This window comes from Triturus cristatus, chromosome 5_1 (assembly GCF_964204655.1).
Source record: "Triturus cristatus chromosome 5_1, aTriCri1.1, whole genome shotgun sequence".
Classification (NCBI taxonomy): Eukaryota; Metazoa; Chordata; class Amphibia; order Caudata; family Salamandridae; genus Triturus; species Triturus cristatus.
Window position 1 is genome coordinate 611,686,522 of NC_140587.1, and position 25,642 is coordinate 611,712,163.

A 25,642-nucleotide genomic window follows, 5' to 3' on the forward strand; every position below is an offset into this window, starting at 1 on the left:
CTAGTGGTTTCTTGTAGAAGGATACTTGACTGGGTAAATAATATTTAGATAGTGAAGGAGTAGTGAAGGAGTTGGAGTCACTGTCTGTGGTTAACTGAGGAAAGATAGCCCTATTTTGGTGCTATGGAGCTTCTAGAGTGCCAATCCTCGGGAATTTCATTCACCACACAATGCACTTCTCCTCAGTAATGAAAATGTACAATATTTTGTCTGAAGATGAAACAACCGTGTGGAATGCATTTAAGTGGTCTTTTAGAATAGTCAGCTACCACTCTCTTACTTCCCTACCACTCTCTTGCTTCCCTACCACTCTTTTGCTTCCCTGCCCCATTTAAAGATGGGGAAACCACTAACTTTGTAAACCTCTGGCACAGCAGTGAAATGGAAGCAGGGTTGCTGGATCTATCTGGCAAAAGGCTCTGCCTGGAATCGTCAAGCCAGGCATGGAATTCACGGGAAGAAAAAATTATCTGAAAACACCCGGGGGCAGATTTACAAGCCCCTAGCGCCACTTTTGCGTCACTTTCCCCATGTTAAAAGTGACGCAAAAGTGGCGCAAGGGGCTTGTAAATTTCCCCCCCAGTGTTTCAGTTCCCTTGACTTTTTTTTTTCCCAGAAATAAATCCCACACTTTGTAGGTTTGTTTCTGTTGCACAAAATCAATGTAGGTCGCCAATATTTAAGTTCTGAAGATATTGCTCCTGTGACACATCATAGGAGAGTTTTCATCAAAAGAATTCCTGCCGACGTTGCCAAATTTCTCAATATATCCAGTGGTGCTCTAACGGGCAGGAGAAGGTAATGGCTTTTGTCCCCACTTTGGGCTGTCAGGCCACCTGCCAGGTTTTAAATGACCCTGGAACTCTCTTTCTGTGAAATAACTTTTTGGCAATAGAGTGTGAGCCACCACATAATAGGCTATTTTCAGTCCTAGGTAATTCTGTGTGTCCTCTGATGGATATTGCAGGAAGATCTGTGAATAGCAATTTATTCCATGGGTGTTTGCTTCGATTTAGAATGTCTTACCTCCACTTCACTTTGCCTCGAGATAGCATCCAGGGATGTAATTGGTACTTTCTTTCATCAATGATGCTTCAAGCTATGCGCAACCTTCCAACATATGCATGATTCTGAGGCCTCATTCAGGGTTGACATACCTTAGCCGTGTTTTTTGAGATGCAAGAACCAAACATAGCAGTCTGTCTGGCTTGGTCTTCTGGCTCTCATTCCTTTTCTGGATTTAACACCGAGGTTCAGGTTCAGGGCAGTGGAAAGACGTGAGTCTTCATTTATTTACCCGAGATTGTATATAGCGCAGACATGGCCCAAAGTGTACCAGAGGACTGAATAGAGGGCACGAAGCCAAGATGCAAAGCCGTAGGCAAAAATAAAGTATGGCATGAGTGTTACAATGGCCAATAATGGACGTGGCATCAATTAGAAGAAGAAGTCAATGCAAACATAGGAACCCAGTTGGACACTCGTCAAAATAGTGTGTTATTGACATGTATCACATTCATACCTCCTGCACGAGAGCAAAGACCCCAGCTGCAAATTATTTGATAATGTGAGTTTTGGAATTTCTAAAAGACCAAGGAGCCAGCCGTGCATTTTCCTGAGTTGCAAGGACAATCCGTCTTTTTATGTATATATTTATGATAAATTCGCAAACATTCTGATTTAGATATGCATAATTCATACAAGACATCAATTACCCATAGAGCATTCACAATCATTCCGGCTGTGTGACTGATTTCTTAACCCTGTCTTGCTGCAGCCAACGTATGCTGTATTTTCCTCGTGCACACGGGTCGGGCAATGGCGGCAACAGGAAATGCATCTTTTAACTGACTACCTTTCCTGTGGTGGAACGTTTTCCTTGCAATGCTTTTCATTGCTAGACACACTGAGTGAAAATGAAAACTATGAGTCCACTGATCCAAACTTTCTGACCCACTTTCACCTACATCATTTAGACGTAAATATCTTATAAACTGTTAACCAACACACACAAAGTGATGTCTGTGTGAGAGTTCACCTAGTTTTCATTATATTTCTATGAACACTTTTCTAACGCTGCCTTGTAAATGCTCACAGCTATAATTCCATGAAGAACTTTCATATGGTTCACTTATATGCATGTTGAGTATGTTACAGAAATATTGATGACACTTCTGTATACGTCAGAAAAATGTTCTACGTTTATAATTGCATTGTGGATAAAGTGGTGATTTTCCAATTGAAGTCAAACTTGCTCATAGAAAATTATTATGGTTTTAGAATTACATTTATAAGGTAGCTATCAGGAAAGCTGGCTATGATTATTCGAAAAATAAGTAAAAGGGCACATAAAACTCACAGGGAGAGACAATGCAGCTATCAATCACAGTATAGTCCATAGGCATCATAGAATGGCAAGAAACAAAGACCAAGGGCAGAGCTGAAGCGCACATAACAGTGGGCAGGGCTTTAGGCAATCTGTCCCAACCATTTCCCCACACACGACCATGTTTGAAGGGACATCCCCAGGCCTCATAGACAGGGCGTTCCTGTTGCGCACACCAGTCCACCCCTTGTCCTTATTGTGAAAGAGTTGGAGGAATAAGGTTCTTTCAGCGGGTCGCAATGTCTCACTGAGCCACCATAATCGCAGTACCCAGGAATGTGCGATCTACTCTGGATCCTCTGACTCCTTCAAACACCCCCAGCAAGATCGCCAGAGTTGAGAGTGCAACCTCTTGGCCTACAACTCCCATCAGGTCACTTGCCACCTCTGCCCAATGCTTCTGAATCTTGGAACACAACTATACCATGTGGAAAGAATATCAGCAAGAGCTTCCCCATAATGGGGTCAAGTAGGTTTCAGGAATAAGGTCAGCCCAGTGCAACCAAGCCAGGGAGAGGTAGGCATAGTGAAAGTAGTATGTCTGAATCAGGTGCAGCCTGGAGGAGATAGTGATGATTCTGGTCACCATTAGTGCGTCTCTCTAGTCATCGTCCTCAAGTGTACCCAACCAACCCTCCCAGCGATGTTCAGGATACCTGGGGTTTTAATTGTCAGTGTATGATACATTTTAGAGACTCCCCCTGTTTGGTGCGCCGGGGTAGAAGACCAACAAGTGTGACAAAGTGCAGCCCTCCTTTTTCGGTCACCGGGGACACTTTGCGAGGAATCGGGGCTCCGTAAAGCAGAGCCAAAATTTGTGGGAACCCTAAAAGCGAGAGCTACTGTCTGTAGGCAGGATCTGACCAGCCCCCATTAAACCAATTGTGTATCACCAAAAGGTGGGAGGCCAAGTAATAAAGATATAAGTTAGTCATACCTAGGCCTCCGTCATAAGGTGCTCGTTGGCAATGAAAAAGGGCAAGACAGGGTTGGGAGCCATGCAAAAAAAAGGAGGCCGCTGCCTTATCAAGAGAATGGAACCATATCCTCGGTATGGGTATCGAGAGATTTTGAAAGATGTTTAAGAAACTTGGCAGGATCATCATTTTATATAGTGCATTACAGCCATCATGTTCAGAGGGAGGGACTGCCATTTGGTTGAATCTTCCTTAGCTTTCCACATCAGGGGCCCAAGGTTAAGGGACCAGGTGAGCTCAGAGTGGAGTGTCACCCAAACCCCAAATATTTCAAACTAAGACGGCGCATAGGAATATTTTCCTGCCAATCAAAGCAATAGTGAGACTGAGCTAGAGACCAATACTGATTTTGAGGGATTGACCTGGAGACCAGAGGCCTCCCCAAAGTGCTGAAGGAGATCAAGGCAGCGAGTTCCACTATGGGCAGTTTCCATCAGATAGATAAGGACATCGTCTGCATAAAGAGCTATGCGGTCTTCATGCCCCTCGCTCCAAAGCCATACCCGCACCCGAGTATCCCTATAGAGAAGGCATGCCAGTGGTTCGATCACCAGCGCAAAGAGAAGAGGAGACAGAGGGCATCCCTGCCTAGTTCCTTTGGGGATGGAGAAGCCGTCAGACAGCATGCCATTAATCTGAACCCGTGCCGTTGGGTTGCAGTATAAAGGTCAGATGAGGCGTCCGAAACCAGTTTGGGCCAGCACCCATTCCAAATAACCCCGATTCATGGTGTTGAACGCCTTTTCGAAATTGATGAGTACTAAGGCTAGGCTAGACAGGTATGCCAGGGCGACATGGCAGTGTGTACCCACAGTCATGAACCCTCATTGATCATGGTCTACATGGAGACGGAGGACATGTCTAAAATGGGCATCTGGGAGCGTAGCAAATATCTTAACCTTGTCGTTGATAAGGGATATAAGCAAGTAATCGGCAGAATCAGTTGAGGGGGTCTGAGTCTTCTGGATTACCACAACTGTAATGGCATCTAATTCCGACGGGAAATCACCTGGTTGTGCTACCTCATTGTAAAGGGCTAGAAGGTGAGGGATCAGGATGTTCCGAAATGTAATATAGTACTCTGCAGGGAAGCCGTCGGGACCGGGAGTCTTCCAGGAGGCCATCACAGAAATAGCAATCCCAACCTCTTCGGACATAAAGGGCTCATCTAGTATCTGAGCCTCGGCACGGAGCTGGTGATGGAGAGGCACTTCTTTGAGACATTGGACAGAGGTATCAGGGTTCATCTGAGTAGGTGCCGCATATAGATGTTCATAGTAGTGGGCAAATGTTTGTGCAATCTCCGGGAGTATACGGTGGAGGATGCCCGTGTCACCCATAGTTTCAGATACTTCTATTTGCTTACGGATTAGAGGCCAGCCAATACAGCAGCCTCCCTTTCTTGTCCCACCCATCCATAGATCCTGGCAGTGGAAGTGTGCCATAGATGCTTGACAGCTTCCAAAGTGTGGAGATGTATTTCCTCATGCAAGAGGCTCAATTGCCGAGAGACTTCGCTGCAGGGGTCTATTGCAAGGTTACTCTCTGAACGGAGAGTGGGGCATTAGAGAACCCCCTGATGGTTGCTTTGCCAGCAGCACAGATCATGCAGATGAAATCTACAGAACCCTTGTTATTAAGGAAGTAGGACTGTAGCTTGGTTCCGAGAGCTAAAGTCAGATTTTAAGTCACAATTCTGAAAAAGCCAAGTTGCATTTTCTTGTCCTAAGTATTTGGTGTCTGCAGCCTGTTTCCTGGGTCACATGACTATGTGTAGGTGGCAATTGGGCTTTGTGGTTTCCACCACGATAACCACACAATAGAGGGTCTGGGTGTTGGCAGGATGGGCCATCCTGACTTGCTGAGAGGTGCTAAGCTGTCACTTGTCACACTTGCACTTTAAAGACACTGCCTCAGCTCTCATACAAAGGATTTCACACTAGTCTATTGTGCCTGCAGACAGACTTGGACTACGGCAGGATGGCAGGAAATGTCCAGACACTTCTGTGGGAGGAGGACTCCAGAAATGTCTTCCACTTCAAAGTGGTCATCAGGTATAAAAAAGGAACCTAGATTTACTCTGTGGTACTCCTAGACCTAGTGCCAGAGGACTACCCTGCTGCTTGAGGCCCACACTGTTGTCTGAGGAGGTAGACTGGACCTGCACCCTTCATATCAGTCTGAAGTGACTCAAAGGATCAGCTGACTGACCTCCTACTCTGAGCTACAGGGACACAACAAGACCCAGAGGACTCTCTACAGCTGCCAAGCTGACCTGCTGCACTGGATATACAACTAAGTCTGCCTGAGACCTGCTGGAGTGAGCTCCTGACCCCCAAGAGGTACCTCCCAGGTCCTGGACCCTTGGTGTGGCATCAAATTAATATTACATTTTACCCAATTTTTCTAGATTGGTGTGGGAGTTTTCTTGTGTTGTATTATCGCTTTATTACTGTTTATGAGATGCATAAATACTTTACACATTGCCTCTAAACTAAGCCTGACTGCTCTTGTGCCAAGCTTCCAAGGAATAAGCACAGGTTGACTTGGTGACATTTTGTGGTTCACCCTGTCAAGGATTGTGGCTGTTGTAGGGTTTCACCTTCTCAGCCAATAACCCCATTCCTCACAACACTCTTAATTACAGAGGCCAAGCCTCTCAACAAGGATTCCTAGTTACAGTTCTGTGGCCACAGCCATTCCAGAGACCCCCCCACCATTTTCACACCGCTTAAAGCACCTCGGGTATCCCTGACTTCCTTGCTGTTTCAGTGACATAGTTTGGGCGGGCATTAAAGACCTTCTGTGAAACAGTCATCCAGTCAGAGGTTCAGCCTTTAATAACAAAGAGCACCTGGTTGGAATTATAATTACATTCATAAGCATGCCGAGATACTTAATGGTGCACATTATGCAACCAATTGCAAGGAAATGTCTCTACCTGCAGTACATATGCTATTAGGCAAGTTCAAGTACACCCAGATTCCTAAAGTGAGGTGTGCTGCTGTTTTTGTGAAGAAAAATATAATGTTTGTGGCAGAGGTTTTCTGTGAGTTAATGCACGCACTGCAGACAGCGCGGCATAGCAACAAAGAGTGACAACCATGACTCTTTATTGTTGTGTTATCTACAAGGCATGTGCTCACTCATAGAGACAGCATGATATTCCATGCACTGCAGAATGAGTAGTTTCTTAAAAAACATGGCAGCCGATCCACGGGCGTCTGCGCATTGCACACACAGTCGTGATATAATGGCAGATGTGGGAATTAAACAAATTGTAGTGCAAAATACACAGGAAGAGACCATGGATATATGGCAGAGACGTTTATTCGTGCTCCATAAAACAGCACCAGGAGGCAACTGCCAACCTGGAGGAGAACATTCCATGAGTCGCGCATGGAACACTGACCATCAAGTGTTCCACAACAAGCTCACAGACACCACCAGATGACCACACAAATTCTTCAGATGACCAACAGAGCCCAAGTTTACACAGAGCCTTCAAGTTGCCTCTGGTAGGGTGACAGCAAGATTTAGAAGTTCACTGTTCAACTCTATGGCATTGTAGTAACATGTACAGCCTTCTCAAGGCAGGGTGGTCATTTATTAATGATAAGAAGATGCAGAATAAGATTCGCCCCAATTCGGTTCCATTTCGGTTTCACTATCCCACTATATTTAAAGACTGTTTTCGCTTTCAATTGTGTAAGAGAAAATAAAAAATAATGTTACAGTTTCCTAGTGATGGCAGAGGTTAAATAGTTGAAAGCCATTACAATGAAATCCTTCGCATTTTTACAAGGCTACTGGTGGTTCTTGGCCCAATAGACAGCCACTTCAGAGGGAGGGGGATGGGGCAGGAAAACTGATAGCCCAGATAGCTGTGGTGGAGACAAGACCAGCAGGGTCGGACTGGCCTATAAGGCAATCTGGCAGTAGTGTCCTAAGGGATGGTTTTACCCTTCAGTCCGTGGGTCCAGTTTGGCAGTTTGTGGGCATATTTTATGGTCTGGCGGACCGGTGTTTTTTGTTGATTTCCTGATGCTACCACAAACATTGACTGCAGCAAGCACACACGCATGCAGTCTCCCACACTTCGCGAAGCACCTATACAGCGTGTCTGTACAAGTAAAAAACTGCCTCAGTTTAGAAATGTGTGCCACTTTTTTAGCTACTTGATTTGCTACTGGGGACTACTTTTATTTTCATTATGACTATTATGACTATTTTCTGTCCCAGTCCGACACTGAAGACTAGTAAAACAAGCAGAGAATGTAATATTGTGAGAACTATTCGTCATGGGGCCCTCCATTTTCTCCTAAAATTGCCATTATCTTCTCACCCTGTGCTGTAGCAAAGCGAGCTATAACAAACGAAACAACTGCATTTTCAATCATTTAAATCGAATTGCTAAATTATTACAAAACTAGTTTGTTGTTGATAATATTTATATCATTATTATTCAACATAAAATGTACCGATTGAACCCTTCTAAGCATGCTAAAAAAGCTCTCAATTGAATCTAAAAAAAAATGATTACAGTGCTAAGGGAAGTTTCATTCAACCAGCTACCACTATATATATTTAATACTAGTGGAAAAAGCTGGTGTTTCTCCAAAGAGAAGCTTCCTCTTTCCCTCAGAAAATGGCAACCAAGAGATAAAGCATTGGCAAAGCCATTAGATCTCACCATTGTGAGACAATTGGGCAGATTTATGAGCCCCTTGCGCCACTTTTGCGTCACTTTTAACATGGGAAAAGTGACGCAAAAGTGGCGCAAGGGGCTCATAAATCTGCCCCAATGTCTTTTAGTCATGTTGTCCAGCAGCTAGGCTGCCGGTCAGCATGGCTAAAAATTAATGGTGTGGTTTAGAGTAGAGTGGCATAGAGAAGAGTAGAGTGGAGAGGAGTAGAGCAGAGTGGCGTAGAGTAGGGTAGAGTGGAGTGGTGTAGAGTGGAGTGGAGTAGTGTAGAATGTAGGGGAGTGGCGTAGAGTGGAGTGGCATTGAGTGGAGTGGAATGACGTAAAGTAGAGTGGCATAGAGTAGAGCTGTGTAGAGTAGACCTGCGCTGATTACAGCAGAGTAGAGTACAGCAGCGTAGAGTAAAGTAGCATAGAGTAAAGAGGCGTAGAATAGAACAGCGTACAGTAGAGTGGGGTAGAGTAGAGTGGGGTAGAGCAGAGTGGGGTAGAGCAGAATTTCATAGAGTGCCATACAGTGGCAGTGCTCGGAGTGGCAAAGAGTGAAGTGGGGTAATGTGGAGGGGTGTAGAGTAGAGTGGCATAGAGTGTGCTGAAGTGGCATAGCGTGGTGTGGAGTACAGTGGAGTGATGTGGGGTAGAGTGTTGTGGGGTGGCAAAGATTGATGGTGTAGAATACAGTGGCATAGAATAGAGTGGCATGGAGTGGAGTGGCATAGAGTAGAGTGGTGTAGAGTGCCTTAGAGGGGCAATGTGTGGAGTGGTATAAAGGAAAGTGGCATAGAGTAGAATGATGCAGAATGGATTGACATAGAGTGGAGTGGCACGGAGTGGAGTAGCGTAGATTGGAGTGTAGTAGTGGCATAAAGTAGAGTGACATACAGTGGAGTGGCATGAAGTGGAATGGCGTTGAGTAGAGTGACATATAGTTGAGTGGGTTAGAGTAAAGTGTGTAGAGTAGAGTGGAGTGGTGTAGAATGAAGTGGCATAGAGTGGAGTGTGGTGGTACAGAGTAGAGTAGTGTAGAGTGGAGTAGCATAGAGTAGAATGGAGTTGTGTGGACTGGCATTGGCTGGAGTGTAGTGTTGTAGAGTGGCGCAGAGTGGAGTGGTATAGAGTGAAGTAGCATAGAGTAGAGTGTCGTAGAGAAGTCCAGTTGTCAATGTACGCAACTAAAGCATTGATAGACATGGAAGAAAGGGTGAAAGCAACAGCCGTATGCCAGTGTTAATAGACGGAAAGGACAATGCACGTCCAGGAATAATACTGAAAACGTATAAATATTGCAAAAAGTTCAGGAAGAACAAAGGTACTTGGTCCATGCTCCAGAGAGGAGCTTTCACAAGAAGGGACGGGAAGCCTACGGGAGCTATCGAAATAGGATACGGACATGCACCGATGCCCAATAACCATCATAAAATACTCCCAATGCATGGATGTAGTTGCAGCTGAAATGCACCGACCTTGACATTTCTGTAACCTGCTGGAAAACTGCAGCACTGGTGAGACCAGAATGGTGAATTTAACAAATGACACATCGCATTCCTATTGGCCAAGTTGTCACAGAGTAAGGGGGAGGGGGGTATTGTTTACCACAGTACTGAAGAAAGATCAGTATTCACTGCTTCCAACAGCTCTGTGATATGCGCTGGGGGAACCCTGGCACACTGTAACTCCCCAGTGAATTCCAGATGGTCAAACCGGTCAACTTTCAATCATTGCTGTATTACTGTTGAAACAACCAAAAAACAATAAAAAATGCACATTAAAAAAGTACAAAATAAAATTGCATGATCAACTCACCACCACAATGTAACGTGGCCTATACTGAATAGTTCCAAACAATCCCAATATGACAATGATTATATGAAGAAAATTTCCAAGTATGGGGGCCCATTGGTATCCAAGGAAGTCAAAGATTTGCCGCTCCAGCGCTGCCAGCTGCAAGAAGAGACAAGAAGTACACGTCACAACGTTGATAAAGTAAGACTCTGTTTAGATCTTGAATGCTCTGGAGACAACACTGATCTCTTGGGTATTGTCTTGTACATTGATGCGGATAGTGCAGACAATTCACAAAGCAACATAAAGAAAAAAGCAATAACAAATGACTTGTGTGTCTATTAAATTCCATTAGCTTCGAATGAATCATTGCTTTGATAAATCAAAGCAGACAGTGAACATCTCAAAAGCCAGAGCGCGTTACACACAATTTCCAGCACATGATATGTTCTCTGTAAAATGCATTAGCAATCGCGAAAAATGTTAGGAGCTGGTCAGCCAATCAGAATGCTTCTTTTGCTGACTATGTCAAACAATACAGGAAGGTAAAAGAGCATTCTGTGGCTGGCTACCTTGCAATGTCTTTAACGTAGAGGTGGGCAAGTCACTGAAAGCTCAAGCCAGGCTCGAGACTGAAGCCTGGCTCTGACTCGTTTCAAGGTACTGTTGGAACCTCGAGCTTATAACGAGCCGTGCTTTCTTGTGGCTTCTGCTTGCCACCTTCGCTCTACCCAGGATGTGGTGTTACAGTCAAAGATGTTGACTTTGGAACTGGAGAACCAGTTTTGAGTCTCTTTATTGACTCCGCATCCTGTGTTTCTAGACAAATTACTGGAGCTCACTGTACCCCAAAAAATGAATGTGACCTTGTGTAATGTAACTGATGCTCGTGTAAAGCCCTTCAATACCTTCAGTAGAGTTGGTGCACATAAAAGCTGCAGAAAAATGCACAGAGGTAAAAACAAAGCATTACCATAAAAAGTAGAGAAACACAGATACTGATTAGTGGCTGATTTTTAGAAAGTGAAACCAGAATACATGGATAAATCACGGCGTATTCACTTAAATCGTGTGATATTAGGCAAATAATGTATTTCACTGAAGTCCTTTTTCTTCATAATTGTGTATAAAAGTACTTTCAAATATGTGAGTTCAGAGTACCAGTCATACAAAAACCTACTGTGGTTGATCTAATAGACTATAATGTTGCTAGAGAATGATCTGGGCCACATACAGGATTCACATGACCACTGTCTTTCTCTTAGTTCACAAATGTCACTTCTCCAGTCTGGGGACCGGGAAGGAATGGTTCTAAGCTCATGTTTAAAATCTTTTAACAAGCATTTCTCAGAATAGTACTATAATTAGCACATAATTTGTACTAAAGCACCGTCACTTGGCGGGTCCGGGTTCCGTGGGTGGTCCGGGGTTGCAGCTTTAGGCGCCATCTTGCTTTGGGCTCTGGTGTTTGTTTGCGGGCGCCATCTTGGAGCGTATTGACGCTCGCTCGGCCCCAAGGAACGCCTATTTAAGGCGGACTCGGTATTGGGACTCTGGTCAGGTACCTCTTTTACTTTTAGTGCGCTGGCACGAGCGCTTTGTTCGCTCTGCATTTTTTAACCTTTGTTTTGCTTTGTGTCATTTAGGCTTTTATTATACCCCTGCTTTCAGCAGGACTTGGGCATAGACCCCCCCCTCCCTTTTACCGCACATAATTTGTACTAAAGCACCGTCACTTGGCGGGTCCGGGTTCCGTGGGTGGTCCGGGGTTGCAGCTTTAGGCGCCATCTTGCTTTGGGCTCTGGTGTTTGTTTGCGGGCGCCATCTTGGAGCGTATTGACGCTCGCTCAGCCCCAAGGAACGCCTATTTAAAGTCGTCCTCTCCCGCGCAGCGGGTACGCGCAGTGGGACGCCGTCGCTTAGCGCGGAGTCGTGCCTGAGTCCTGCCCGTCTGCGCCCGTCCGCGCTAAGGACGCGCAGGGCGCAGCGGGCACTTGGGGTCCTTGAGAGTTGGTCTCGGCTCTCGTTACCATGCTGGTGTACTCTGGTGACACTCTGCGGGGTATAGGTCGTTCGATTGTGAGGTGTACCCTTCCCCCTATACACCCACTAGTGGGCCCCTTTCACTGTGCGTGTGGAAGGTGGTCTTTGGATCCCCCCACCCTTAGCTCATGCGAAAAGCCTACGGTTGCCCTTAGTAGGAACCGTGCCGAGCGTCCCCTTCGCATCTTCAGCCTGAATGCCAGGTCCCTGGTGCTGCATTATCAGGCCGTGTTTGACCTGATACAGGAAGAGGCCCCGGACATCGTAGCCATCATCGAGACGTGGTTGAAGGATGACGATGCGGCCATTATCAACTTGGCATTTCCCTCTGATTTTTCGGTTTTTACCCTTAACCGATCTACTAGGGGAGGGGGTATTGCGTTGGCTATGCGACCTGGCCTCGCTGGTAGTTGGTCTGGTCTGACCATTGCGGGATGTGAAAGTGCGCTGTTTAAGATCTCGGTCACCCCACATTTCACACTCTCAGGGTTGGTGGTTTACCGCCCCCCTGGGAGTGATGTGGCGTTTAGAGCGGCCTTCCCCGACGTGATTAGCTCCTTGGTGGTAGGCTGCTCTAATTTCTCGATCTTGGGAGACCTCAACCTACATTTTGAGAACCTTACCTCCCCCTCGGTTAGCAGTATTCTTGCTGACCTGGAGGCCCTTCAGCTGGTGCAAATGGTGCGACAGCCTACCCATACAGGCGGCCATACCTTAGATCCTTTTTTCTCCAATCTGGCAGATGTGGCTGTCTCCGCCGTTACACCCCTTGGCTGGACGGACCACTCTTTGGTTACCATCTGTACCCCTTTGCCGGGAATGATTACGGTTCCCCCGGCAAAGCTGGTTACAAGGCGGCACTGGAGTAAATTACGGCTGGAGGACTTACATCGTGTCCTCGCCGAGGAGCCTTTAGAACTTCCAAGGCTGGTTGACTCGGGTTACGAGAAGTTCTGCTCCTGGGTCTCCAAGGCGCTTGACGCCCTTATTCCTCTCACCGCTTGTAAAGTCAGCTCCAGGGACTCCAGCCCGTGGTACGATGGCGCCTTACGTACTCTCAAGGGTAGTTGTAGGCGAGCAGAGAGGGCCTGGCGGAAGGCGTACGATTGTGGGAAGAAAGCTATTTATCTCGCCTCCGTCAAAGTATACCATCGGGCTGTTTGCCAAGCTCGGGCAGCTTATTACGCTACTGAATTCGGCAACAGCTCTAACCCCTCTAAAACCATCTTTAAAGTGTTGAAGGATCTTTTGGCAAAGCGTGCCGGTATCTCGACGTCTGGGTCTGGGTCCACCACTCACTGTGAGGCTCTCGCCCGGTTTTTCTTGGAAAAGGTTCAAAACATCTACCTTACGTTTCCTTGTACAGGGCCTCCGGTTGAGCCCCCGATTAACACCCATGGGGCTTCCACCTTGCACGTGCTGCCCCCGTTGACATCAGAGGGGTTTGACCTTCTGGCTCTGCAGGTCAAATCAGGGTCCCCCGCTGATCCGCTTACAGCGACTCTTTTTAGAGAGCAGTCGTTTGTGGGACGGGCCGTGGTTCATTCCTTGATTAACATCTCGTTGGAATCAAGCACGGTACCCGCCAGCTGGAAGCGGGCAGTGGTTTCTCCCATATTGAAGAAGCCGTCCCTGGATCCAGATAAACCTGAAAACTACCGGCCCATCTCCTTACTGCCGTGGCCGACCAAAGTGTTGGAGGCCCATGTCAACAAAGTTCTTTCTGCTCACCTTACCCATGCTAACATCTTGGATCCCACCCAGAATGGGTTCCGTGCTGGACACAGCACGGAGACCGCCCTCCTCTCCATGGCTGAACATCTTCGCACGGTGATGGATGCGGGACAGACAGCAGCGCTCGTCTTATTAGACTTGAGCGCTGCGTTTGATACTGTTTCGCATCCCATCCTGTTGCATCGCCTGGAGGAGATTGGGCTGGGTGGACCTGCCCTCCAGTGGTTCCGGTCTTTTCTAGACGATCGTTTCTTTAGCGTCGCCGTCCCACCGTTCCAGTCCCAATTCCATCCTTTGAAACAGGGGGTGCCGCAAGGATCCTCGCTGAGTCCCACGTTGTTTAATCTCTACGTGAGACCGCTGGCTGAGGTCGTCAAGCAATGGGGCATGTCTATGGTCTCATATGCTGACGACACTCAGCTAGCGGTTACGATCAGCGGGGATGCGGACCGGGATGCCCCCAGGTTTCAGAGCGGACTTAGGGCGGTGGCGAGCTGGATGAAGAACAACTGTCTCCAGCTCAACGCCAAGAAAACAGAGATCATGATCGTAGGCAAGAGATCGGAGCTATGGGGGGACAGGTGGTGGCCTATGGAGCTGGGGCCGGCCCCCCTTCCGGTCACGGAATTAAAGAACTTAGGAGTATGGATGGATTCCTCCCTCAGCTACGTTGGCCACACGAAGAAAATCGCGGCCTGTTGCTTTGGTGTGTTACGGTCGCTTCGCCCTGTTCTGAAGTTCTTTGACCATCGCACCAGGCAGCTGATAGTCCAGGCTACAGTGTTATCTCGCCTGGACTATGCCAGCTCTCTTCTGGTAGGGTCCAATGTGGCTGAGGTTACCCGCCTCCAACGTGTTCAGAACGCTGCGGCGAGAGCTATTGTTGGCCTACCCCGTACTTGTTCTGCCTCCAGCACATTGAGATCACTGCACTGGCTGCCTATCAGGGCCAGAATTCAGTTTAAAGTGCTGTGTATGGCGTTCAAGATCCTGAGGGGGGTAGGTCCCCCTATTCTTACGGACCTTTTGTCCTGGTATGTGCCTACTCGGCCCCTGAGATCCATGGGCCAGGCACTCACTGTGATTCCCCGATACAGGTTGTGTCGGGTCGGGGGCCGTTCTTTCCGGGTCAGAGCAGCCGAGCTCTGGAACTCCCTTCCTGTAGAGTTGCGTCTCCTAGATGACCTTTTAGCCTTTCGTAAAGCCTTGAAAACTTTTCTGTTTTAACACATTTATTTCTCATTCTGTTGTGTTTCCTGTGGTGTTGCATTCTTTACCTGCCGTGCGCCTGGACGCCCCTTAGCTGGGGCAGCAGTGCGCATTACAAATGTATGTAACATAACATAACATAACATAATGTGATGTTTTAATGTCAATAATTCTACATGTTAAAGAAATACAATTTTCGGAAGAGATATCCTATTTTAGGTAATGCTTGTTGTATGATTTACACAGCAAACTTTTTCAGGGCTCGGTTCTTTCACTGGCTCTCAGAGCCAAGCCAGGCTCTTGACTCGGCTCGCCCACTCAAATTTGTTGTCTTGCACATCTACTTCAACGTGGCCAAAAAGGCGAGCTGCAGGAGTACAAACTGTCTCGCACCTGAATCTTTGGGTGATAAAAATATCTCAATCCTTCCGGCGCCGCCCCCTCTGCCTCTTGTGATCTGATCAGCCTGTATACAGATTGCTGTCTGGGCTCCTCCCCTTGCTTCTGGTGAAGGGAAGCCCAATCAGCCACAGAAAAGCAGACAAAAAGCGTAAGCAAACTTTTGATTGCTTCTCTTTGGCTGATTAATTAGCTGAGTAGGTTACTTTTGTATTTATCACTCGAAATTACATCTTTTTTAAAGTCAGAATTTCAATCAGTATTTCAGCTCCATGTATTATATTCACATCATATTTTAGAACCTGCGTACATTGCATTCCCAGTTGTTTTCCATAATTATAGAACAGATCTGCCCCAAGCAATAGCTACTCTTCTGTGCTGGAGTATGAGCTTCGTGATTTGCACACGAAAATTGCTTCTTGTGTTTAGTAATCCAACTACTGCTCGGAGAGACCTGGAAGCATCCAGCTCTAGAGAATATTTTGTGAACAGTTATTTTTAGTCCTTCAGCAGCACGAAAGTTAAATACAAGGGTCCTTCAAATTATTTAAAAAAACACAGACCTACTCATACATTCATGCCACAAGGGAATCACTCAAACTTCCACTTCAATTCCCTTTATAGTTGGATCAGACGAAATTCTTTCCTGTGGTAGGATGTGATACCTGGCAAATAAAATACCAGGCATTTCCCTGCTCTGTTCTGTGCCATTCATTTTCCCAACAGACCACTGAGAAAGGTTGAGTGGATGGACCTTTGGAGGAGATCTCAACTGCTCAGCTTGCACTCTACCAATCTGGGTCAAAGAAGAGCTGCATGTTCAGTATGTGGTGTGGATGTGCAGGGCAAAGTTCCAGATCTACCTTCTGAATGATTTATATTCCAATATGTTTCAGATTTGTAAATATATTATTTGGAAACAGAATTGACATTACAGTTTGCAATATGTCTTAATGCAAATATCCTACAAAGCAATGTGCTGATCAAGGAAAAATAATATAAGCTGGAAAAATGATCACGTCCATAAAGGCTACGTACACACATACATGCGTACAGCACTGGTTATGTCCTGTTTACGTTTATAAATGATTGGATCAGCTAATGTAGGGAACATTTATGTCAGGCATTCTGAGCCCGGTTTCTGGGGGAAATTCCAGTTTTGCAGTTACAGACTGCTTCTACTAGCTTCATTTGGGGATTTTTGGAGGTAATGTTTTTTGCATTGGAGAAAACAGACGTGATTCTATTGTTTACATGAAAATACGTGGAACCAAAAGATACCACCAGGCACCATTAACCCGTTCAAAGTGGAAGCAGATTTACGGCGATGTTCTCAATGGCAATTCAGCAGGAGCTATATTACAAATAGGGGGCATTGTCCCATTCTGCTCTACTGCGCAGCCTTAACTGGGTGCACAAGACACAGATTGAGCCAGGGCACCCTAATATTCCGAACAGCACATTAGTGCTTGAAGCTGTTTGTCTTCCCTTCTCTAAATTCAGTGATCTGGACTCTGGATTAAAGGGGGATAAGAGTTTTCCTGGAGGCAGGTGCAGTGAGTGACGGTACCCACCTGTACGGCGATGCCTGGAGCCCCTGGGACCCCCATATACTCCTCCCAAGGGCACTGGCGTAACAAAACTGGATGGGGCCTCCCTGCAATGCAGGTGGAGGGCGCCCCTCCGGGCTTGAACAGGAGCTCTGCAGCTAGAGTGCTGTCCTGAGGGAGACCTTGGAGCTTGGGGGCTGCGGGGGCCTGTGTTACGCTCCTGCCCAAGGGATACCATTGAGGAGACACACTGATTTTGCATCACCTCAATGTGGTGCACAGTCAATGCACTTCTCGATGACCCTTTAGCCGTGCGCCCACATCTGTTTTAGGGGCACACTCTCTTGGGATTGAACCAGGGTACATTTAGCATCATTACATTATGTATTGTAGAAGAGGTCCACACAAGCGTCTGCGGTCCCTTCTAAAATAGCAAAATGCCCCATGGGTGCAAAAAGCTGGTTCAAACGCACCCTGCATCCCTGCAGCACTTTCTATAATAGCCCCCTGACGCCCACAGTTGCATAAACAGAAACGGGATGCAGCAGCCACCATTTGTAAATTGTCAACTGGGCTATCGTCCCAATTTGTCTTGCTGTGTCCAGTCAGCGATGAGCAGCCAGACATGAGGACTGTCAGCCTTGTTCTTGTTTTCAGAACATAAACATGACCAACTATTCCTTCTAACCTTTAATCCCCACAACATATTGGTTTGTGGACATTCTTACAACTACGTGGCTGTAAACATACTGCAACCTGTGCTACAGTAATGTCAAATCATGTCCCAAGAGAACACATTTAAATCGGTACATCTTTTAGTTATATGTGGAAAAACTGGTGATATTAGGAATAAACTATAGTACGTGTTCTGTGCTCATGGCAGGCAGCAGAGCCAAGGGCAGGGCACAGATCAATGATGTTCAAAGCACAAGGAAGATTTGGAATCGGTCGCAATGTGAACCACGTGGCGTGGCCCGCAGTGGCGGCTCCTCCATAGGGGCGTTTGGGCGCCGCCCCCCTGCTTTCTCGCAGTGCGAGAAGGCAGAAACATAAATGGTAATAACTACCATTTATGTTTCTGCCTTCTCGCACTGCGAGAAAGCAGAAGTGCCTGATCGGGGGTGGGCGGTCCTGCTTGAGGGCAGGGGGGAGTGGCTTGCCCACTGTTGTGCATAGGGACTGTTTGGTCCCCCCTGGGGCCGATCAAACAGTCTGTATGTACAACAGTGGGCAAGCCACTCCCCCCATGCCCTCGAGCAGCACCGCCCACGGCGCCCACTCTACATAGTGAAAATGGTCCCGGCTGGGGCGCTCTCCACTGCGCCTCAGCGTTGTGATTGGCAGAGCGGAGGCAGGGAGGCTGCCTTTCATTGATGACGACATGACGACGAGAGCTTCAGGACGGCGGGAGCGGCAGTTTGGACGCATCCAGAAGCTGCGGTGTTGCAGGGCGGAGCGGGAGTTGAAACGCATCCAGAAGATGTTGCAGGACGAGGATGGTAAGTTTTATAATATTCTTTAATTTACCCACGCGCCTCCACCCCCCGTGACGACCCCCACCCCCATCATGCCGGCCGTTACTGTGAAGTTATGAATGTACAAAACTATTTTAGGCCCTCCTTAGGCCTAAAATAGTTATGCACATTCATTACTATTTTAGACCCTCCGGTGCCGTATCAATGCCAGTCAGGGCCGGCTTTAGGGAGGTGCGATCGGTGCCACCGCACCGGCTGTGTGCTGGAATCCTGGGGGCGCCGTGTTTGAAAGTTTATTATGCCTTTGAAGCACCTGCTGCAGCGTTTCTTTCACCCCGCAATTACCAGGGCTCACATAAATTTCAAGATAACTCGTGTGATTAATTATCTTCCTGGAGAGAGAGATCAGCATTTTGTATAGTTGTGGTTTTGACTTAGGTGAACTTAGTGCAGAGGGTTAATATGCCTGCTGCAGAGAACGTGTACCATGTAGATTACAGATGTAAACAGATCAGCAGGTTACTTGCAATGTATAATTTAAAGTCCTAATATAGAATAGTGAGGTATTAACTTTCATCCTAGAACTGCATACACTCTGCAAAGTACAGAACATTGATCAATGTTGCAAAAAGGGTTAATTTGGCTAGAAATCGATTCTTATTATTAAAGAAAACTCCCAACTATGCTGTTTCTTTTTCGACTCTGAGTTTGTGCTTCTCCACACCAAGCACTCTTAAACTATGCTGCCTACCAGTATGGATGACATGTGACTCCTACACTTTTAGTCCTTTGGCTTACGTAACATTTCCTACACAGTGATTTACACATGTATGATTGAATGTCTGTGTGTAATATGCGTGTGATGCAAAGTGCTCAGACACCCTGCACTGGTATGAGTGGCGCTATATAACTAATTCAATGCATCTGAGAGAGTGTGGTTATGGAGACTTGGTCACTGTTTTCGCCACCCAATCTTTGGCCCTAATGGAGACCTGAGGTGACATATAGTTCATCTTTCTTTGGCAATAAGGTCAGGCGGCTAACGCCAATGTTCCCTATTCTTTTAAAATAATGCAGTCAGGCTAAATGGATGGCACGGGTGCAAGCAGGAATGAAGCACGATATGGGACAGTTTTAAATGTGTTTAATTATTTCAAGTCTACATATCCTACCTTCTTTTATAAATATTCTTGCTTTCTGAAATGTGGTTTAACCTGCATCCTTTGGGCCTTTTTTTTTTGTTCTTCAAAATTTCCTTGGCGTGAGGGTCCTGCAGTTCCCCTTTAGTCAATCAGGCTCGCTATGACACAAAACACATTTAGACCCTTTTTTTACGCCCCGCCACTTTCAAATGTCACCAGCCACCACTGGTGGCCCGTGATTTATGACTGCTGGTGCTCTGTCTGGTTTACTCTCTTCGCACCTGTCACTAATAATGCCTTTAGAGCCGGAACATTGTTTCTAACGCTTTGCTTGCGGATTCTTTGCCTCGTGGTTTACTTTTCATTTCAGCCCCTTCAATAAGTAATGTTCTGGCAGAGCAGGCAATCATCTCGTCCCAGACAGTTTCTTAGGGGCATTTAGCTGAGGCGGCTTCGGCCTTTTCTTTCATCTCTGTACAGGTGCAATCAAATCCTGTGTCCACAGGAGCCAGCATGCACTGCAACCGGAAGGGCAGCTACTGCAAACAGCAACCACAGGTTTAATGAAAATCCATACTCTCTAGTCACTTTTTTAAAGGGGTTTCTTCAGCATGAACCTTTTCCGGTTGAACACTGAACAAAGAAGATTTTTAGGTCTCGCCTGACCCAGCGCATGCGCTGGTCTGGCGAGACTTATTGAGAGGGCTCCAAAAAGTGCTACCAGGCCGGCCTAAAGCTAAAGTGCATGTGCGCGGGCGCACGTGCCGCGCTTTACAGCGATTACTTTTACTTTCACTTTCGCAGCCACGCGGCCGCTTTGATGTTTGATCGAGATCGCGATCACTTTTACTTTCGCGGCCGCCCGGCCGTTTTGCATAGCCAATAGGTCTCGCTTTTGGGACCTTATAAGTATTTAGTTATGCAACTGTTGCATGGCTAAACACTTATAAGGTCCCAAAGGCGAGACCTATTGGCTATGCCAATGCTTGTTTTTATTAATTCCAGCTTTAGAGGAAATTTCAGAATTGTGTCTGAGCACCCTGGAAATTGGTACATAGGGCCTGGTACACAAAGGTAAACTTACAGTTGAGTGTGAGTTTATAATTGTTTTGCTACTCAAACACACATGAGTAGTATCTTTATGGCTGCTGTGCACCCCACTCCTGGTGGAGATTCAGCACATAAAAGGATAGGCGTGTCAGAGACTCAGCAATCATAAAGATACTATGCATAAAATGTATTTGTGCATAGAAAAAAATCTCCAACTTAAACTGTAAGTTTACCTCAGTGAATCAGGAGCATACTTCCACCATTTGGTGTTAGGGGAAAATCAAGGTAACATGGGTGATGCCCTATTAGTGGGTTATCCCGTTAGGCGAAAAGGAGGTATACATTCAAGAGGAACCTCGTCAGTTTAATTTTTTATCTTTATTATAGGAATACAAATTCCACTTTGTCCAAATCTACTATATATTGCCATTTTGAAAATGCAACACGTGGCAAAGGCAAAAACGTGAGATGTATCAGAGGTGCTCCCAACGGACCTAACCGGTCAATGCACAGTAATGAAAGGTAAATGAATCCCAGGTGCATCTCATAGGATATAAAGGACTTGAAATAAGGTAATAATAGTAAGAATATATGTCACGTTTGTGATGAAGTAACCTGTCCACCAATCTTTAAATTATGGCCTAAGATTCATCAAACGAGTTAAAAGATACAAATGTTTCACTCACCTCTTTGCCCGACAATATTTCACTCTATCACTTTCTCCCACACGCCCTCTTTGATGCTGTAACCATTTCCACCTCTTGTCTGACTGCTGTGCCAGACATTGCATTCTTATCTTGGGCTGGGGAACCCCTACCAACTTAATAAACACAATTCAGTAAGGCTACAATGCAAGAGCATCTCAGCTCAGCTCGTTGTATAATGGCACAAGCAATAGGGAAGTCCACATAAAAATGTGTTTTAAAGTTCAAGGAGTACCAAACAATTAAAAAGTCAAGAACAAAACAAAATATTATTCATAAACCAATTTGAACAAACAAGAAAAATCTAGTGAACAAAAAGACACCAAAATGATAAAAATTGGATCACCTAGATGCGAGGTTTTATCTTCATACTTAGTCACTTTTGTTTTTGAAACACTCCCGAAGAGTAACATTGGAAGCTGTAGTCAGGTAGGAATTTACTAGGCTCTATACCTTCATCACCAGGTCTTGCTGTCAGGCCTGTTTATTTATGGCAAAAATGTCCGAGTGTGATGAACCTGGATATCTGGGTTGGGGGGTAAATGATTACATCCCAATCGGCTCTTGGTGCTGGATAGGGCCTTCTCAGTCACTCATATACCCATAGGTCCTCAGGGCAGACTTCTAGGCAGGAGGGACTGAATTAGACATCGGGTGCAATGTCCCAGTTTACATCTTTAACTAGGACAACATGGGGCAGTATACCCTTCTTTAGTAAATGCACAGTTCCCAGCAATCCTGTGCTTGAACTGGGAAGAGAACATAGGTTAGGTTATGTTATTTAATAGTTGTAAAGTTCAACAATTTCCCCCAAAGGAGCATCTGGGTGTTAAATCCTCATTTCAAATACCGTAAATCTGCACCAAGGCGTGAGTCAGATTATGCCTGAGAGAACAGCCTCAAGAAGAGGGGAAGCTGATTCCACACCTTAGCAGCTAGCACTAAAAAGGATCTCCCTCCTCTAGTCTTTAACCTGAACAATAGAGGACCATCTTAGTGAAAATTGGATCAGCTTATTGAAGCCACTGGTCTGCCTTTCACTGCAGGAGGTGGACCCAGCCTTACTTTCATGGGGAAAGTAGGGATCCCCCCCACAGGTTTGGGAAGTTTGTGACTGCATCCACCGGTGGGGGGGGGGGGATATCTGAGGGATCCCTGGGACCATTATGGCACCCTTGGGGGCACACACAAAATGTGCAATGCATCATATGTAGTGCTCAGTCAATATGCCTCCTGAGAAGTTTCTTACTTTTGCGACCACATCTTTAATCAGTGGGAGTGCGAGCACAAATGGCACTTGCTACTGTATGGGCATACCTTTTGCACCAGCACGTTCATCATTTGTTGCCCCTTCTGCAATTCTAAAGTTGTCCAAGGGCACCACACCCATTATTGGGTTGCTTTCAGCAATATGGCCCCAGTTCTCTCCCCAGCCATGGCTCCTATTGGTCTCAATCCATAGTGGTCAGCTGGGCCTTTTTGGTATCAGGTCTCCTTCTGTCTTTTTTTGTGTCTTTGAAGCAGCCAACAAGAGGCCAACTACATGACACGAGGAGAGCAGTGCCAGCCCTCTGTGTGCCAGCTTGAGTCAGGAGTTCTTTCATCTTCTTTCTTTCAGCTTTCAGGCAGTGTTTTTGATGTGGGTGTTGTCACTTGAGGTCCAGAAATGTTCTTAGGAGATGATGGTGAGGTGTCAGTCTTATCTTGTACACTAGCCATTAACTGGAGAATTTTCTATAACCAATTGGCAACCTTCTCAGCAATCCAAACGTCGTTTTGTAGCTCTTCCTTTCTCAGTTTACTGCAAACCTTCCCAGAGTTGGTCATCCAAAATGCCCCTTCTTTCCCTCAGCTGCAGGAACCTTGTCCCTTCTTCTAGCCACTCCCTTATCAGGATGTGGTTTCCTCTACTGCTGCTGGGAACACAAACAGAATGCATAGGGAGTCTATGGGCATGAAATATTTCAGTTCCTGACAGCCCTATTTGGAATATCCTCTTCAAAGAAAGACATTTAAAGCTTCTGTCTGTCTTGCCAACTGCTCATATCTTCCTCCCAGAAGGGAAATGATTCTTTAGTGGGCACAGTTAACACCGCTCCAACCTTCCCACTTTCAGGGGCCCAGCGATTGTCTTCCAGAAAGAGGGTTGTCTTCCAGAAAGAGGGTCGTTAACAGCCTGCCATTGATATATATTCATTTCTAAACCTACTTCCTCTCAGTCACCACACATTACACTTTTATAATAATACTTTTCCACTAAAGTTATAAATGATCTGATTATTATGTAGAAAATAACTTTGATTGCCTACTCTAATATATTGCAAAGCCAAGTTACGATAAAGTGCCTTTTATTAATAACTAGCCCTGATAATGATAGCTTTATAGACAGTGGCAAGCAGCATTTTGTTACAACTTATGGTGGGGGCATCTTTTCCTTAATATCCAGTATGATTCACTTTTGTATATTAAGTTCTTAACCCTTTGTGCTTACAAGGCACACTGTAGGGGTGACTTAGCTAAACTATAAAGGTTGGTTGTTCTGTCTGGAAAAACACTTTGCCTTGCCACTGCACTACTTGTAAACTGCAATCCAACCAGAGCACAAGAGTGCTCTCTAGGGTCATACACTTTAGTCACATATGTGGGTGGTGTCATTACACACAGCAATCCACAAAGGACATTCCCTTCTATGCCACTGGTGTTTCTGCACCTGTTTTAAGAACTCAGCACACATACTGAGGCACTGAATGGCAATGTCACCTTGAAAAGAGTCATAATACCGGTAAAACATAAAGTTGATAAAAGGTGACAAATTTGGTTTGAAAATGCAGAAAGCAGACTAAACTACTTCATCTCCCTTTCTACCTCCCCGAGTAACACCCTCAGTAAATCTCTGGCTTTTTGTCATATCACCATTATCCTATTCCTATGTCTCTCTCCCACTCTCTTTTTTTCTCTCTTATTGCTCTCCGCATCCTGTGCATGGTTTCTTGCTGCAATAGAAAGCAAACAAGCGTTTTTTACCCCCATTACAACAAGCAAACGTGTATTGTTCATCCATTGGAATTAAGATTCTACAACGTAACCTCAATCAAACTTTCTCATGAATGAGAAATTACACATAAAGGACACTTCCGTTTGGTTGTAGCAAGCCATGAACAGCAGACATTTTTTGCAATTGTGACCTCCTTTTATGCATGTAAGCCTTGTGATAGAATTTTCTGTACCACTGTTTGCAATAGTAAATACTTATTTGGTAATCGATTTAAAAAATATTTTTAAGCTGGGAATTATACTTATGTTAAGTCTCTTAAGATTTCAGTAGTTTTTAAACTTTTGGCGTATTCGTGATTGGTCCAGCTTTACTGATGTAAACGTATGTATGTCAGCGGTTTCCATGACTACACGTCCTACTTCATACTAGCTCTTTGTGATTGTTTGCAAGGTGGACAATCTGCAGGAGTCAGCGTGGCAGAAGTGTACATTGGAACACTAAACTTTGTTACTATTTTTCAACATCAAGAAAATAGTTTTTATGATGTTAAATCCACACCCGTGGGACACATAGTGGTGGCTGGAGTAAACACGTTAATCAGGGCGCTACCCCACAGCAGACCCGCACCTTTGCGAATTGATGCAAAGAGGATTGGACACTGGACAAGGAGCAACTTTTGGCTCAAAATAGCTTTTGCTTGTGAAAGTTGATCTGCCATTGCTGTTTTTGTTGTCTAGTGTTGCACCGGTGCAATCCGTTAATGAATCTGGCCTATGATTTTGGCCAACTGACAGCTGTACCTTCTTGGTGAAAAAGGAAGCATTTCTCATGTCTTCTCATTTCCTGGTTGTCATTGGTTCTAAAGTGTTGAGCTTTGTTTATATTTGTAAAAATTAAAATATCTCTTGTTATGATGAACTACATATATGAACTACATAAACTTTACATTTATGTTTTTGACGCCCAATACATTTTTTCAAACCTTCAGTCCATTTGTTATAAACCAATTCCTGTAACAATCAGAAGCAGCATTATCAAATCTTCTGCATACGCTTCATAGTTTGGTAAAGGTATTTTATTGTGACAAGTGTCGCCCCGCTTTTCACTGAATTGCAAGGATATCACATTAGTAGTCACAGATTCCTAAAATGCCAAGATTGTGTGGGGGGCTGCCTCTGATTTCGCTTTGCTTGCCGCCACCAATTTCTCCAACATGTAAATAAATTATACTAAATAAGAAGATAATTTGTGAATGCCCACTAACCTCACTGCTCATTGGCTTAGTGCACAGTATCACAGAACCAAAAATATGCCCCAAAAAACTAAAAAGGAAAAAACTGCTGAGCCGCTCTTCCTTTCTATATTTTCTGTGGCACAATTCAGCAGTTCTGTCAAATTTCAATTATGTAGTTATTTTTTTTGTTTAAGAACATAAAAGGCAGGTACTCAAAATGGTTCGTAGGAGCAACCTGTTAATCATTGACAGCATGG

The 25,642-nt window shown here is 45.5% G+C and overlaps 1 protein-coding gene across 3 annotated transcripts in view; it reads right to left on the minus strand.

Moving 5' to 3' along the window:
- Positions 1 to 25,642, minus strand: part of LOC146831275 (sodium/potassium-transporting ATPase subunit beta-1-interacting protein 3) — a 2,306,425-nt gene that overhangs the window by 1,328,884 nt on the left and 951,899 nt on the right. For all 3 annotated transcript variants that reach the window (XM_085605542.1, XM_085605544.1, XM_085605543.1), the window contains exon 2: positions 9,872 to 10,009. In XM_085605542.1, the coding sequence (XP_085461668.1) occupies positions 9,872 to 10,009 (138 nt within the window). The remainder of the gene's footprint in view (positions 1 to 9,871; positions 10,010 to 25,642) is intronic.